General features: G+C 38.0%; 1 protein-coding gene across 2 annotated transcripts in view; it reads right to left on the bottom strand.

Annotated features, from left to right (window-relative positions):
* Positions 1–14,598, bottom strand: part of CCDC141 (coiled-coil domain containing 141) — a 208,389-nt gene that overhangs the window by 46,662 nt on the left and 147,129 nt on the right. For both annotated transcript variants that reach the window (XM_025849253.2, XM_073881808.1), the window contains exons 12-16: positions 13,658–13,777; positions 11,780–11,971; positions 6,120–6,299; positions 930–1,109; positions 215–340 (exon numbers count right to left, since the gene is read on the bottom strand). In XM_025849253.2, coding sequence (XP_025705038.2) covers positions 215–340; positions 930–1,109; positions 6,120–6,299; positions 11,780–11,971; positions 13,658–13,777 — 798 coding nt within the window. The remainder of the gene's footprint in view (positions 1–214; positions 341–929; positions 1,110–6,119; positions 6,300–11,779; positions 11,972–13,657; positions 13,778–14,598) is intronic.

Below are 14,598 nucleotides of genomic sequence, written 5' to 3'. Positions count from 1 at the left end.
TATGTTATGTTAGTCACCATACAGTACATCATTAGTTATGGATGTAGTGATCCATGACTCATTGTTTGCGTATAACACCCAGTGCTCCATGCAGTACGTGCCCTCTTTAATACCCATCACCAGGCTAACCCAACCCCCCACCCCCTTCCCCTCTGAAAGCCTCAGTTTTTTATTTTTTTCCCGTTCACCCAAGTCTATCAGTCTGTTTCTTCACCTGGAGCTGAGGCTTCATTTCGTTCCATTTTTTCTGTAGACCTAAAATGGTCTGGAGGCTCCCTCCAAGGTCAAGAGCAGACACAGGCATAAGTGCTTCCTGAAGAAGTTGCAAGTTGTAAGTAGTCTGAAATAAACATTAGATAGTCATGAGTTTGTTTTCTTTGATACCACCAGCAAATACATAACGACCATTCCAGCGATGACTAGTATGTCATTGAACTTTTCCATCCCCATGAAAACACTCACTACCTCAAGTGAGTTCGAGGTTCTAAATCACCAGTGAACAAAAGTGCAGGCCCTGTGTTTCCTTTACTTGGTTCTGGCTTTATTATGGTAAAATATACATAACAAAATTTACCATTCTAACTAATTGTTAACTGTGCAGTTTGGTGGAATTAGGACATTCACATTAGTGTGTACCCACCGCCACCATCTACCTCCAACACTTTTTATCATCCCAAACTAAACTCTGTACCCATTTACCAGTAACTCCCATCCCTTCTTCCCTCAGCCCTGGTAACCTCTATTCTGCTTTCTCTCTTTATGAACTTGACTCTCGGTACCTCATGTAAGTGGGATCATACAACATTTACTCTTTTGTGACTGGCTTATTTCACTTAGCATGATGTTTTAAAGTCTCTTCTATGCTACAGCATATGTCAGAATTTCATTCGTTTTTAAGACTTAATAATATCCACTGCATGTTCCTGTACCTTTCTAAGTTGTTCTTTGAATGCTCCCCACTGCTGTTTCACAGGCTTGCTTGCAATGGCTTTAAGTTGCCATGTCATCCGAAGGTGGCTGAGTTCTTCTCTTTCTGCCTTCTGGCTTTCCATAGTGTTCTCCATAAAGTGCACTTCACTTTTCGCATTTAATATTTCATTCCTTTTTGCCTGTTAAATTAATAATCCATATAATGGCTTTTCTTTCCCAAGAGACACAGCATTTTTGCATACACTATTTTAGAAGGCAAACACCTGATCATAGCCAACGCAGAGCATGGTTCTGATATCAGGACAAGTCTGGAATGCCTGTGTGAAGGCACAGTGGGGCTCTCAGAACCTATATTCTATGCTTGGACACCAGGTCCTGAGTTCTTCAAAATCCCAGTGGTGTTTGAGTCCCCACCCTCACACCCCTGGCCAGGGTCTGGTTATTTCCTAGGGCTTAAGGGGTGTTAGAATGAGCACCAGAATCCAGAAATGTTGAAGTCAAGATTATTTTAATTCATAAGTTTTGAAGTGTAGTCCACCTTTAATTTTAACACACTCATCAGAATGTGTCAAAATCTTAGTATCAGGAATATGAGGGGTCTGTTTTTCTCTTTAAACTATCCTATTGTATATACTATGATTATTTTAAATTTTTCTTGTGAACTGTGCTTGAAGTTACTCCCTTTTGTGAGAACTGAAATGTATATATCTATATATCTCTATATTTGTATCTCAATTATGCACCAGAATCACAATATCTAAATGCAGAGCCCTTTTCCCAACTTCTACATGTTCTGGTTGACTGATTGGAAAACCTTCAGACACTGTTTTTAAACAAGGGGAAATTCAACTGGAGGAAGAAGGATAAGAGAAGTAAAGCGTAAGACCTAGTGTTTTTTTTATGTTTGCACATAAAAAATGTGGTATTTGAATATTTGGTTGACAAAACAATGGTTTTTACTTTGATGGCCAGCCTTTCTCAATAAATCCTTAAATTTCTTTAAATTTTTTATTGTTATGTTAATCACCATACATTACACATCATTAGATTTGATGTAGTGTTCCACAATTCATCGTTTGTGCATTAACACCCAGTGCTCCACGCAGAACGTGCCCTCTTTAATACCCATCACCAGGCTAACCCATGCCCCCACCCCCCTCCCCTCTAGAACCCTCAGTTTGTTTTTCAGAGTCCATCGTCTCTCATGGTTCGTCTCCCCCTCCGATTTCCACCCCCTTCATTCTTCCCCTCCTGCTATCTTCTTCTTTTTTTTTCTTAACATATATTGCATTATTTGTTTCAGAGGTACAGATCTGTGATTCAACAGTCTAGAACCCTTAAATTTCTAAGGAGCAAATATGCATGGTTGTCTATAATTGCAATTACAGCTAGGTATCTAAAAGTCAAGGGATCTTTTAAACTGTAGTCAGAAGATAGTGTCATAAATATGTAACAATATTTTAAAACTCCATCTTGTTTTTAAATTATTTTACAGGACATCAGTATTTCATATTTATATTTTTATATCAATTTAGACATAATAAAGTACTGATTAATTACAAAAGAATATAATTGCAGGTCCTAAATGAGATTTCCTCCCATGAATTTGGGGGTTCAGAAATAAAATGATATATGCTGCAATTATGGTTAATAGGATTCTAATATATCATAAAAGATACTAGACAACTTCAGCAAAACCCACTCCAGATAGTATTTTTTTACCTATGCTACAAAGTTAAGGTATCTTTCACATACTATTAAGTAACTATTAGTCAAAATATAACATATAATTTAATGTAAACTTGGAAATTGCAGCATATCAGCATCAAGCACAATCCATAGGGCATGATTTGAATGAGGTCTGGAAAAGGAAGAGCACAGTAGTATTTGTTGCTGTCTAGCTAGCAGGATTCAAGAAGAGTGATGATGTACTTGGCAGACTTAAAATTTTGACCACTGAGGAAGATTAAATAATTTGTCTAAGGTCTAGTTAGTAAACATAATACTCATCCTACTTCTGTGTAGGGGCATGGAAAAATTTGTCATAATCTTATCTAATAGGGTACTATTTCCATTTGAATTCAGGCACACTTAATGGTGTGTTTTGTTTTCTAGATACGTTGATAACAGGAAGGCAGTATCCTGGATAGCATCTTTGATATTCACCACTATAAATTAGTAAATTGGCACTTTCATCAAGATGTCTGCCAGATTTCTCACCTAAATCAATTTCTCTGATCTTGATGATTTTTTTAGATGAACTGAAAATTTTTCAGTTTCAAGCTTGAAAAGATGCGCCACAGCAACCCAATCAAGAGCAAAACACTCAGTGGAAAATGCCAGTTGGCCTTCTTCCCTTTTAGCAACGAAACTGGTTACCACATTTCAACAATAATGTTTGTTTAAAAGCCTAATGGTCTAAAAAATATGAAGAGGATTAAAAATGTGTTTTACTTGCTTTACCAATAATTTCTTATCTCAGAATGTCACTGAACCAATAAAGTTAACTATTATGTGGATCTTAATTCTTATCAATAAGGAGGAATTTATTATATGAAAGTGGTAAGGACCTCAGGGTAAAGCATGTGTTTTATACATAAGGTCTGAGATTTGATAGATTTGATTCATGGGTCCTGCCAACACAGGAGTACATGATTGGAAACCAAGAGAAAAGTAGACAACAGAAAAACTCCAGGCCCAGATATTGGAATTAGCCAACAAACACTTTAAAATACCCATGATTAATATGGTCAAGAAAGTACAGGAGAGATGGAGAGAGGACAAGAGAGAGAATTTCACTGGCAATTGAAATCTAATAAAAAAAGATCCAACTGGAAATTTCAGAACTGAAAAATAAATTTCTGAAATGAAGTTAGTAATAAAAAGGATAGACATAAAAATGTAGTTTGCAAATATTTGAATTCCCTTGTGAATACAAATTAGAGAAGTACATAATCAAGAGACCGAGTAAAAATGTAAAAGATGATAGATAGATAATACGTGTTCTAAACGTTCCAAATGAAAAATAACTTAATTAGTTTTTACAATAAAGCACTTGTATAACATAAGAACATGGGCAAATTGCTTAGTAAGTTTTCTCTGATGCTTAAGAATAGCTTTAGATAAATTAGCACTATTTATACTTATTTTGTTTCCTCATAGATTTAATAAGAATAGTCTTCAAACAGTAAAAGTGGAGAGAGAAGATAAAGAGAAAATTGCACATGCAACCAATGAATTATTGAACACTACTTCCAAAACTAATGATGTACTATATGTTGGCTAACTGAACATGATAATAAAAAAAATCACAAAAAAAGAGAAAATTGTAGCTCAAAGTGGATGAGAATAGTTATAGAACCTAACTCTTCCAAATGAATTCAGACTCCAGACTGAGACTCATCACATTTCAGAGTATTGGGAAAATTGCAGATGTCAGTTATCTTTGCAAATCGACATAAAATAAGAGAAGGCCCAGAAAGTTAGAGAAAGGAAAATGCCCTGATTTTTACAAGGGGGAAAAGGATGGTCTACATCATTTACAGATTGGTAAGCCTTACACTGAAAATCAGTGCAAATAAGTTTATCCTGGATCAAGTAGTTTGTGAGCACTTTGGAAAAAATTCCTTGATCACAAGGAGTCAACCTGATTTATGCCAGATTATACTTATGTAATTGATAGGATAATTGGTAGGTAGGCACTCCTTTGTGCTATCTCTCTCATGACAGACTTAGGAAAAAAGTTGTGAATTAGTGGTCAAAATGAAGTACTGTTGGAAGTGTCCATGACCATTTAATAAACGGGTTAATCAAGTGATGGCTTAATGGATTGGGAAGTCGACTTGCCCCTAGACACTTTTATTAAAAATCTACTTGCAGCCACAGAAGGCCTACTTATAAAATGTATAGAATTAAATTCAGAAAAATGGCTAATGCCATAGAGAGCAGATTCAGAATTATTTTAACAAGATGGAATCATGGGTGAAGACTAACAAAATGACATTAAATAGGAATAAATATAAAGGCCTGCATTTGTATGTAAAAGATAAATGCCTGACCAATATAAGATGGGAGAGAAGTAGCTTGGTAGGAATTACAATGAAAATGTAAGAGGAATTTTATTTGATCACAAGCCTAATATGAGCCAGCAAAGTGAAATTATTGCTAAAAATGTTAGGATAATCTAGGTCTCCTTAGTAAAGAATGATGTCCACTTTCTTGTACTTTGTGTTGAAGTTGGACCTCACTTTTTGGTTACATTTTATGAATGATTTTGACAAACCATAGAAAATTCTGGGAGGGAGAATTAGGATGGAAAGAGAAACGAAGCTATCTCATAAATGACAGAAAGGATTTCTATGTGGTTAGCTACTGGAAAAACCCAGATTAGACATAGCAACTATTTTCAGTGTTTGAAGGACTTTCATGTGTGAGAAGAATGAAATATGAACACTTTTTCCCCCTGTGTAGCTACAGAGGGTTAGAAAGAGATATGAAGACAGATTTGGCTTAACATTAAAAAAAAAAAAAAAAAAGGTTTCTAGTAGCTGGAATTTTGTAAAAACAAAATGAGCAGTTTCATTAGGAAGATACTTGAGGTATTAAAGGAGAGATGGATTAGCCATTTTTTAAAAACTCTGTAGAGAACTTTATATGGGTCAGAGGTTGATATAAAGATTCTAGTATTTTACAGATACAACTCGACAACTAAAATTTTGAAGTACATTTCTAAATATAATGGAGTTTTACTATGAAAAGATCTGCTATGGTAAGAAATTCCTCAAAATGATGATTGACCCTAGATGTTATCTTTAACCCCTGGAATTTTTGTAAGAACCTTGTTGCACGCTCTCAAAATAATACAACTTTCGGATGGACTTCTACTGAGGTCTCTATGTAATAATGGCAATGTTGTATTTGAATTATAGTCACTCTTTCTTCTTAATAGTTAAAATAGCCTTCACTAGAAATGAATAGGAGGTCTAAGACCAAATAAGCATATAAATGCTCAGCTTTAGGACTGTTCTAGGTTGAATAAAGCTGAAAAAAAATAAAAAATAATAATAAAACCAAAAACAACTTCCTAAACCAGCAAGCTGATTAGCAGACAGATGGACTTTTGAATTTATGGTTTTGACTTTGACAAGGTATCCTTGCAGAAGGTGTAACACAGTTAATGTCATTCTTACCATATTTATTAAATTAAGGCACTCAAGCCCTAGGTCTTGAGTTAAAAAACTCCTCTTCAAAAATAGCTGCCATTGCTTCTCAGCTGAGTCAGACCGATGCTTGGCTTCAGCATCATCCTCTTGCTTTTGCAGGATTTCAGTTTGGTAAAACTCCTTTAGGCTCTGACACTGCTCCTGTACCTAAAAGAAAAAGAAAAAAAAAGAGAATATAAATGAGAATTAAGAACACTTAAAAACATTTTTAAAGAAAAATAGCAGTAGATTCTAGTAAAAGCCTATATAAAAATTAAACAGAAACTACATTTCAGAATTCTTTAAGTTATTATTGAATATTGTCAATTAACTGAAAAGACACGAAAATCTATTTAGGTTGTTGACAGATAGGATTACCCCTCGGTAGCAAATTAAGCTGACAAGTTTGTTACCCATAAGACCGAGTTACCATAGCCAAAACCATATTTATGTATTACATATGTGCATGTTTTGCAACTGGGGACTATTTGTGTCAAAGACCAGTGTGGGTCCCTTTAAAGCTGAGTTTTATAATTCAGAAGGAAAATACATACACACGTGCGTGCACGCACACACATACACACACACACACACACACACGAGGGAATACAAATCAGAAGGAAAGAAACGTAAGCCAGTGAAAAATTATTTATAATTATTAATCACAATTTCCTTCTAATCAGTGATAAACCAGAATAAAAAAGTACAAACAATTACTAATTTTCTGTGCAAGTATTAATATTAAGCTGCCTCCATAGGCTTATCTTACTGAGGTACATTACTTCGCCTGCCTAAAACTATATTTTTTCATTTCCTAACCAATGCTAGCAGTACTAGATTATTTTAAATCACTCTTTGATCAGAGCTTATATAAAATAAAATGTGCCTGTAGAACTATAGATTAACATGTAATTGGGTAATGTAGAAACAGAAAAATTCTGACACAAGCTTTTATGCATTTTGAGTAATATTTAATGGCCAACAGAACAAGACTCAAAGAGCTCACAACTACCAAAAGCAATCTAAACAAGGTGAGAAATTTCAGGCAATGGTTAGTCACCATATTTTAAATATATTAACATCATTCATCATTTAAATGGATTTAATAGGCGGGCCTGCAAATGGTGCTCAGAAACAGAAGTTCTATCCTCATTTCCCATTTTACATTTATTCATGCTTCTGTTTTGCTGATGCTTGTTTCCTCAGCCTAGAATGAGCTTTCCTTAATTTTCTACTTATCCTTCATAAACTAGTGAAATGGCTACCTCCTCCATGGAGGCTCCTAAGTTTCCCTGGTAAGAATTAAGGATTCATTTTCTTGGGTTCCCAAAGACAGTTCGTTGGGAAAGAAGAGAACCATAAGCAAATTATCGTAACACAAAGACAAGTATACACACAATGTTATGGGCCCACTGAGGAGGGACCACCAACTCTACATGGAATAAATAAGGAAGAACTACCCAAAGGAAGTGACCTTTGACCTGTGTCTTTCAGAATTTTCCAGGGTAAGAGGCAGTAGAAGGGGATCCCAGATGGAAGGGTTAACAAGTGTGAAGGCACAAGTGTGAAAACATTGGCTGGTTCAGAGTGCCATAAAAGATCGTAGTGTGAGTGAAGTTCAGGTTGCACGAGCTGAGTGGTTAAGAAAGAAGCTAGAGGAATCACGGTGCTGGATAAAGCTGGCCAGAAGGTTTCAACTTGTTTTCTACTCTAACCAACATGACGTGACAGATTCTCATTAGTTTGAAACAACTGATATCTGTCACAATGGTTCAGAATCAGCATGACAACTATCAGCACTTCTATGGGCTTGTACGCTACAGGCTGAGGTGTCAATTTGATGGGCTGTTGGTTATGGGCAACTCTCAAAACATAAATTTTAATTCATCCTCTTTTTCCATGGCTCAAAGAAACGAATGCAAGTGAGAATGATGCCATTTATGGGAATTCCCTTGAATCTGTACTAGTTTATGCTTTAAGGGAATTAATGATAAACTTCAATACTTCATCCATTTTTTAAAAATTTTATTATGTTATGTTAATCACCATACATTACATCATTAGTTTTTGATGTAGTGTTCCATGATTCCTTGTTTGTGTATAACACCCAGTGCTCCATTCAATACGTGCCCTCTTTAATACCCATCACCCATTTTTAGTAAAAGTTATTTATAATTTGAAAAAAAAGTCATTTGTAATTTGTTTCACAAATTACATTTGTCATATTACCTGAATGTCAAGAGGTAACATGATCAGATTTGCTTTAGAATGACCATTTTTTGGAAGGCGTGAAGCAGATAATTACAGGAAGCAGAACAGGCAGAAGACAACTTCTTTAAGCTGAGCAAGAGATGGTGAGGGCTTGAACTGAGGAAGTGATGGTTCAGGTGGAGGGGAAGGGGAATTCAGAAATCTTTTAGGTTGTCCCTATAGATAAACAGGGATAGCATGGCCTTCGATACAGGAAAAGACCAAAGGGAGGAGGCTAGGGATTAAACTTCAGCTTTGACATTTACTAGCTGTTTGATCTTGGATACCCTAACTTCTTAGAATCTCAGTTTCCCTTATTTGTAAAAGAGGAATAATAGTAACTAAACATAGAGGTGTTATAAGGATTAAATGAAAACAGGAATGAGGACACCTGGGTGGCTCAGTTGGTTACACATCTGAGGGTACTGGGATTAAGACTGCCTCAGCCTCCCCGGAGTCTGCTTCTCCTTCCCCCCTCTACCCCTCCCTGCTGCTTGTGCTCTCTCTCTCACTTTCGAATAAGTGAATAAAATCTTTAAATAAATAAATGAAATCAGGAACGAAAAGAATGGGGCCTCATACAAAACAAGTGCTCACTGACAGAGGTCTTGGAAAAGATTCTGAAGCTTCTACATGGGACTTCTGAAAACTGATGGGGTCATTAATCCAATGCCAAGACACAGAAGAAAAACACATTTGAAAAACAGATAACTGGTTGTGTTTTGTTGAGCTTTATGAGCCTACAGGATATATAAGGAATTAGTATGATTGGAAGTTGAAAGCATTGGTCTGGGGCTTGGAAGAGAGGGGGCTGAGGAATCATTTTTGAGTTATTAGTGTATTAAAACCACAGGCAGGGGTGGATTTTGTATAGAAAGTGTATAGCACGTCCAAAGGAGAGCACAAGTGAGAGCTCCCTGACTCACCACACTGGAGAAACAGAAAACTAAATGAGGAGAAAGGAGAAGGAACAGATAAAGAAGTAGACAAGATGATGCCACTTAAGTTGATATCCAAATAAGGTAAATCTACAGAGACAGAAAGCACTTCCGTGCTTGCCTGAAGCTGCAGGGTGGAAGCCAGGATAGACTAAAAGTATGCAGCGGGCCCCTATTTGGGGTGATGGAAATATACTAACACTGGAGTGTAGTGATGCCTGCACAGTTCTATAAATACACTAAAAATCCTCACACTCTAAAACAGGGGAATTTTATCCTATGTAAATTGTACTTCAACAAATCTGCCTTTTAAAAAGTCACAGGAGGTGAGAGCAAGAAGTTAAATGTGGCAGAGAGATTAACAGGGATGAGGACTGAAAATACAGCATCTCATTTGTCAACTAGCAAAGTAGCTTATCAGGACAATGTCAATGGAGGGAAAGGGTGGTAAATGGCAGGACTGAAGGGGGAATACACTAGAGGCAGCGGGGTGAGGCTTGGGGAGGACAGGCAGTCAGAGGTGAGAAGTGTCATCTTCCCGTTCGGAGAGCGCAGGTGCGAAGGGAAGGACAACAACAGAGCGGCAGCCTTGGTGAGGGTAACGCCATCGGCTATGGCTGTAAACCCACAAGAAGGAAGCAACGGAAAAAGCAGATTTGAACAAGTGGAGGATGGATCTAGTTGAAGCTCGATTCTGAAGGGCATAGGAGTGTGCAGGGAGGGACTGACGGCTGATTCATGTTGGGCACAAATAAAGGCTTCATGTTATTGGCAACTGGGGGATGCCATGTGTCAATATGCTTGGAAATCGAAGGAGGCCAACGTTTTATTGTGTCATATGTGTCAGTCACATACAAGGAAAGGGCCTTGGCTGAGATTTAGGGATGGAAACTGGGGTAAGTTGTTTGAGAATCACTACTGAATGGGCGCCAACAAGGGAGTGTACGGGGATCCCGGCAGAGGCAGAGACCCATACACTGGAACAGTGCCAATCAGCACAACTGTATGATTTTCCGTAGGAGTGTCTGAAAGCTGAGTAAACAGGGGCGTTGGTTTGGCCTGGTATTGGGAATTGGCAGGGAGAGTCAGGGTGGACGGCAGGGTGATGACGGGATGGAGTGGGTTGGAAATGAATAACCAAAGCTGGTGAAGAAAGAAGGAAAGCCCGAGAGGGTCAGAGGGTGACAGACTGAGAGTACAGCCAAGATGAGAAGGACAGAAGCCTCTACCAGGGAGCAAAACAGATTTAGGGAACGCAGGGAGGGTGGAAGGATGTGAGGTTCTTCTGAGAAAGTGTTTCTTGCAAAGCTAAGGTTCAGCCCTAGAGAGGCTCTTGGACCCAAAGGCCAGAGCCGACCATGGAAGTAGATGCTGAACTAGAAGCCAAGCAGGTGCATTTTTGGCAATGAAGACAAAGAAAACAGCATTTCTTTGTACCTTCTCCACCATTTCAAGTTCCGAATAAAAATGTTCAACAGGATAATCCTGTCAATTGCAATACCTTTCCCAAACCATAAGGGTTCAGGGCCAAGAAAAACTAAATAAAAGTTTAGGTGACAAAAGGCAGAGTAAAGACATGGAACAGGGGCAGTGGTTACCTGAGATTTGCTGGGACTGGGCATGGCCTTCCTCCCGAGGGGCGAGAATTCAGAACATTATGGAACGAGAGCTGACAGAGGAGATGTGCTTAGGCAGGACACTGGTGGGCTGGTGGGGGGACGGATGGCAGTGGCAGGGTGGGGGTGAGAAAAATTCGAGCATGCTCCCTAACTTTGGTTGGCTTTACCCCGGAGTGGACCGTGTAGGCTCTACCTCCCACTAGGCCAGTGCCCGCCTCCCCGAGAGCAGCAGAGTGTGCATGCTCCTAGGTGGCACCCTAGCCCTTTTCCATTACTGATACCATCTCCCAGAGACTGGGACCTCTGAGAGATGGAACCGTAGTCCACAAGAGGGAATTTCACAGATTCTCTAGTACAACCCTGTCAAAACAGTGCCTCAGAAGAAGCTCTCCGAGGTAAACTTGTTGAAAGGCATCAAACAAGAGAGATCTGAGATGACCCAAAAGCCGATAATTTCTGATTCTGTGTATGTATTTTAAATGAATCGAAGTAATTGTTGGGTATTCAAAGAGATTCATGGTGGAAGATGACTGATTTTTAAATAATTTTGTTCTCTGTTTAGGATATTATAAATGCTTGTAGGCCACAGTAAAAAGCATTCCAACACAACCACCTTGCTTATTTGTGAATATATCTACACCCAACACTTGCATTATTTTTTAGGAAAACAACCTACTCTTTGAGTCCTTGTATGGTGCCTTGGAGAATAAAGGGCCAGTAAGTGAGTCCACGCATGGGAGCGGAGGGTACAGGACCACCCAGCAGGGCTTCTACCCCAGAGAAAGCAGGAAGAAGCGCAGAGACCACCTTGCTGAAGAAGGTCAGCACATGGGCACCATACCTCTTCTGAGGACTTCAGAAATGCCACATAAGTTTGCAGGACTTGTGACCTGGAGCCGATGCTTTGGCCAAGTATTTTTAATTCTTCCTCTAGCCATTCAGCTTTAGAAGAAAGCAATGCCACTTCGTCAGGTTCAAATTCATTTTTCTCTGTCATAAGTTTTGCAGCTGCTTCTAATTCATGTGCTGTCTCCTATGAAAGGAAAGCACAGGGGGTCAGAAGCTGACAGGGGAATCATGAACATTCACATTTCATTACCTTCTGTACATCCATCTATTACAATTATTAATTGAACTTGTACCAGAACTCTCCTCAATGAAAGAAAGGCATAACTTTCAAAACTTCAAAAAAAATTAATCTTAAAATGAAAATCATCTCAAATTATTCTCTCACTCTACCAGCTCTGCTTTTCATTTGGAGCATTCTATTTTTTGTGTGTGTCACAAAGAGAAGAAAGGCTGTTTGGTATGAAAAGTTATAAAACAAAATGGCAGAAATGTTTTGAGTAATTCATTTAACAATTATATATGAGGATTGCTTTTTGAAATTTAACAATAGCTCTAGCAAATTCTTAAACTAATTTTGTTACACAAGAGATGACAAGTTTATAGAAATTGTTTACTCCTTGTTTAATTTATAAAAAATGGCATGTCACTTATACAGTCTTACTTAAATCTCTATCTAGAAAGGTTTTTGAACAAGGGTAGGGGAAATGTTCTATATGAAATCTGAATAGCCCACAGGGTTGCTCTTCTGGGTTTTCTTTTGAGTGTAATTTCTGGCAGGTAAAATCTCACAGAGAATGGATAAGCCGGTATGGTAGGCATTACATCTACAATTGCCACAGAAAGAGCCATGTAAAATTTTATGTGAGACTGAACTAGGAATCAAGCAAAAATGAAAGAAAAAAGCTTCACTGTCATTTGCAGCAAGAAGGAATTGCTTCCCTGCTTGTATTTAATATGCTTCCCAAGTACTCCAATGAATGAAGCTAATTTTCATTTCCAAGTGTTGCTTCCAGATAGCACTCTGGGTAGGAGGAAGGAGGGGAGTTTCTCCCTGTGCCATTTCCTCCCTCCTTCTACAATTCTTAAAATAAAATAGTGAAATTGAATTCATACATATGTTTTATTTTAAACATCTGAAATAATGAGTTAAAAAAATTCCATTAAAAAAAATCAGTTTGTCTATGAATTCCCAAACATGAAGGAGGTCCTCTGGCTGAGAACCGATGGAATAACAAGGCCATTGCCTACTGACTTGGGTGAGCTGGGACAGCTGCTAGACTCACCTTTGTAAACATCTGCTGGGGCTGGCTGGGACTCAGTGCAGATGTGGAGCTACTACTAGCAGGAATAGTTGAACCTAAGTCCCAGGGGAAAAGGGGTGAGGAGGAGCCAGAGAAAGTGCCGGGAAGAGGAGGGTATTTTCTGTCCCTGAACATTGGGCTTGCAGCAAGATTGTGTTTTTTATTTGCTTCCTGGAATCCTGCATTAATGCATATTGCTTCTGGGAATTTTCTTTTGTAACTTACTCTAGCAGAAAATCACAAATAGTCTTAGAAAAACACTCTCCCTGCGTCCTGTGGCATCCCAAAAGGAGATGCTGACATCTCCCAGGCAAGGAAAAGGGGCCAGATGAGTGTTTAATACCAGGTTACAAAGTTTCAGTGAACTCAAACACCCTAATAAGTGCACATATAAGTATAAATAATTTAGATACACATAATAGAAGTTTTAAGTCATTATTTACCACAATATTAATTTAGAATTACAACCCTCAAGAGAGCTAGCATTAAGTTTTATAGCCACTGAATATAAAGAAAAGAAGTCATATTTACAAAATCATAACCACAATAATAATTCCTATTTAGTTTACCTTAGTTTCCATATCTAGTTCCAAGTATTTACTCAAAATCTTCCCTGATTCAGAAAGGCTGGAACCAACATCCATTGCACTGGAAAGTACTGGACTGATTTTCTGAATTGACATTTCCACCTTTAGCAATAAAGAATATATTGCAGTCTTAGTAAAACATGTATTTGCATACATGTCTGCATATGTATAGAAAAGATAAATACTACTCTCTCTATTCCCATTGTACTTTAAATGGATATACCAATTTCCATCTAAAAATAGTTTTAAATATTTTAGAATGTCATGTTAAAATTAATTATGTTGCTCTTCATATGAGGTAATGCTACTGACCCACCATATACCCAGGGTATATGTTTAAAGACATATATTTATTAACAGACATATATTTTATTAACAGCAATGAGATATAAACAATCATCCACATCTTCTAAGAATTTATCACCTATATTACCTAGAAAAGATAATGCACTTGCTAACACATCAGCAGAAATGAATTTATCTGATTAATTAACTCATAATCATCCACTGTAAGTTGAAGGGGGCCCAGTAAAGGCACATCTTGAAGTAAAGGTCCAAAGCCTGGGTATTAAATCACCCTGGAGGTTGCTACGTTTAGGAGCCCTGGGGCAGTACCAAACCCTGTACATGTGACAGTAAAACACAGGGACCCACATGGGCCATGTAATTGATGAATGTGGGGGACTATGATTTGATTTTTAGTACACACGAATCAATGAGAAAGTAATCTTTAAAGGGTTCTATAACATCCAAGTTACATTCTTCATCTTCTGGCTCTCACCAGGGCCCATACCTCCCACAGGCAAGTTGGCTCTGAATTGGCAGTAAGACAAGGAGCAACAGTTGTCTGAGTTCCTACTGTGTTGTCCACCACCACCAAATTAGCTTGAGTCTCAAGCTCCAGGGAATGTGGCTCTGCAACT

The sequence above is a fragment of the Callorhinus ursinus genome, unplaced genomic scaffold (assembly GCF_003265705.2).
Source record: "Callorhinus ursinus isolate GAN/ISIS: 27379988/994484 unplaced genomic scaffold, GSC_fseal_2.0 scaffold2, whole genome shotgun sequence".
NCBI classification, from domain to species: domain Eukaryota; kingdom Metazoa; phylum Chordata; class Mammalia; order Carnivora; family Otariidae; genus Callorhinus; species Callorhinus ursinus.
The sequence above is the reverse complement of the archived record's forward strand: the minus strand, read 5'-3'. Positions and strand labels throughout refer to the sequence as shown.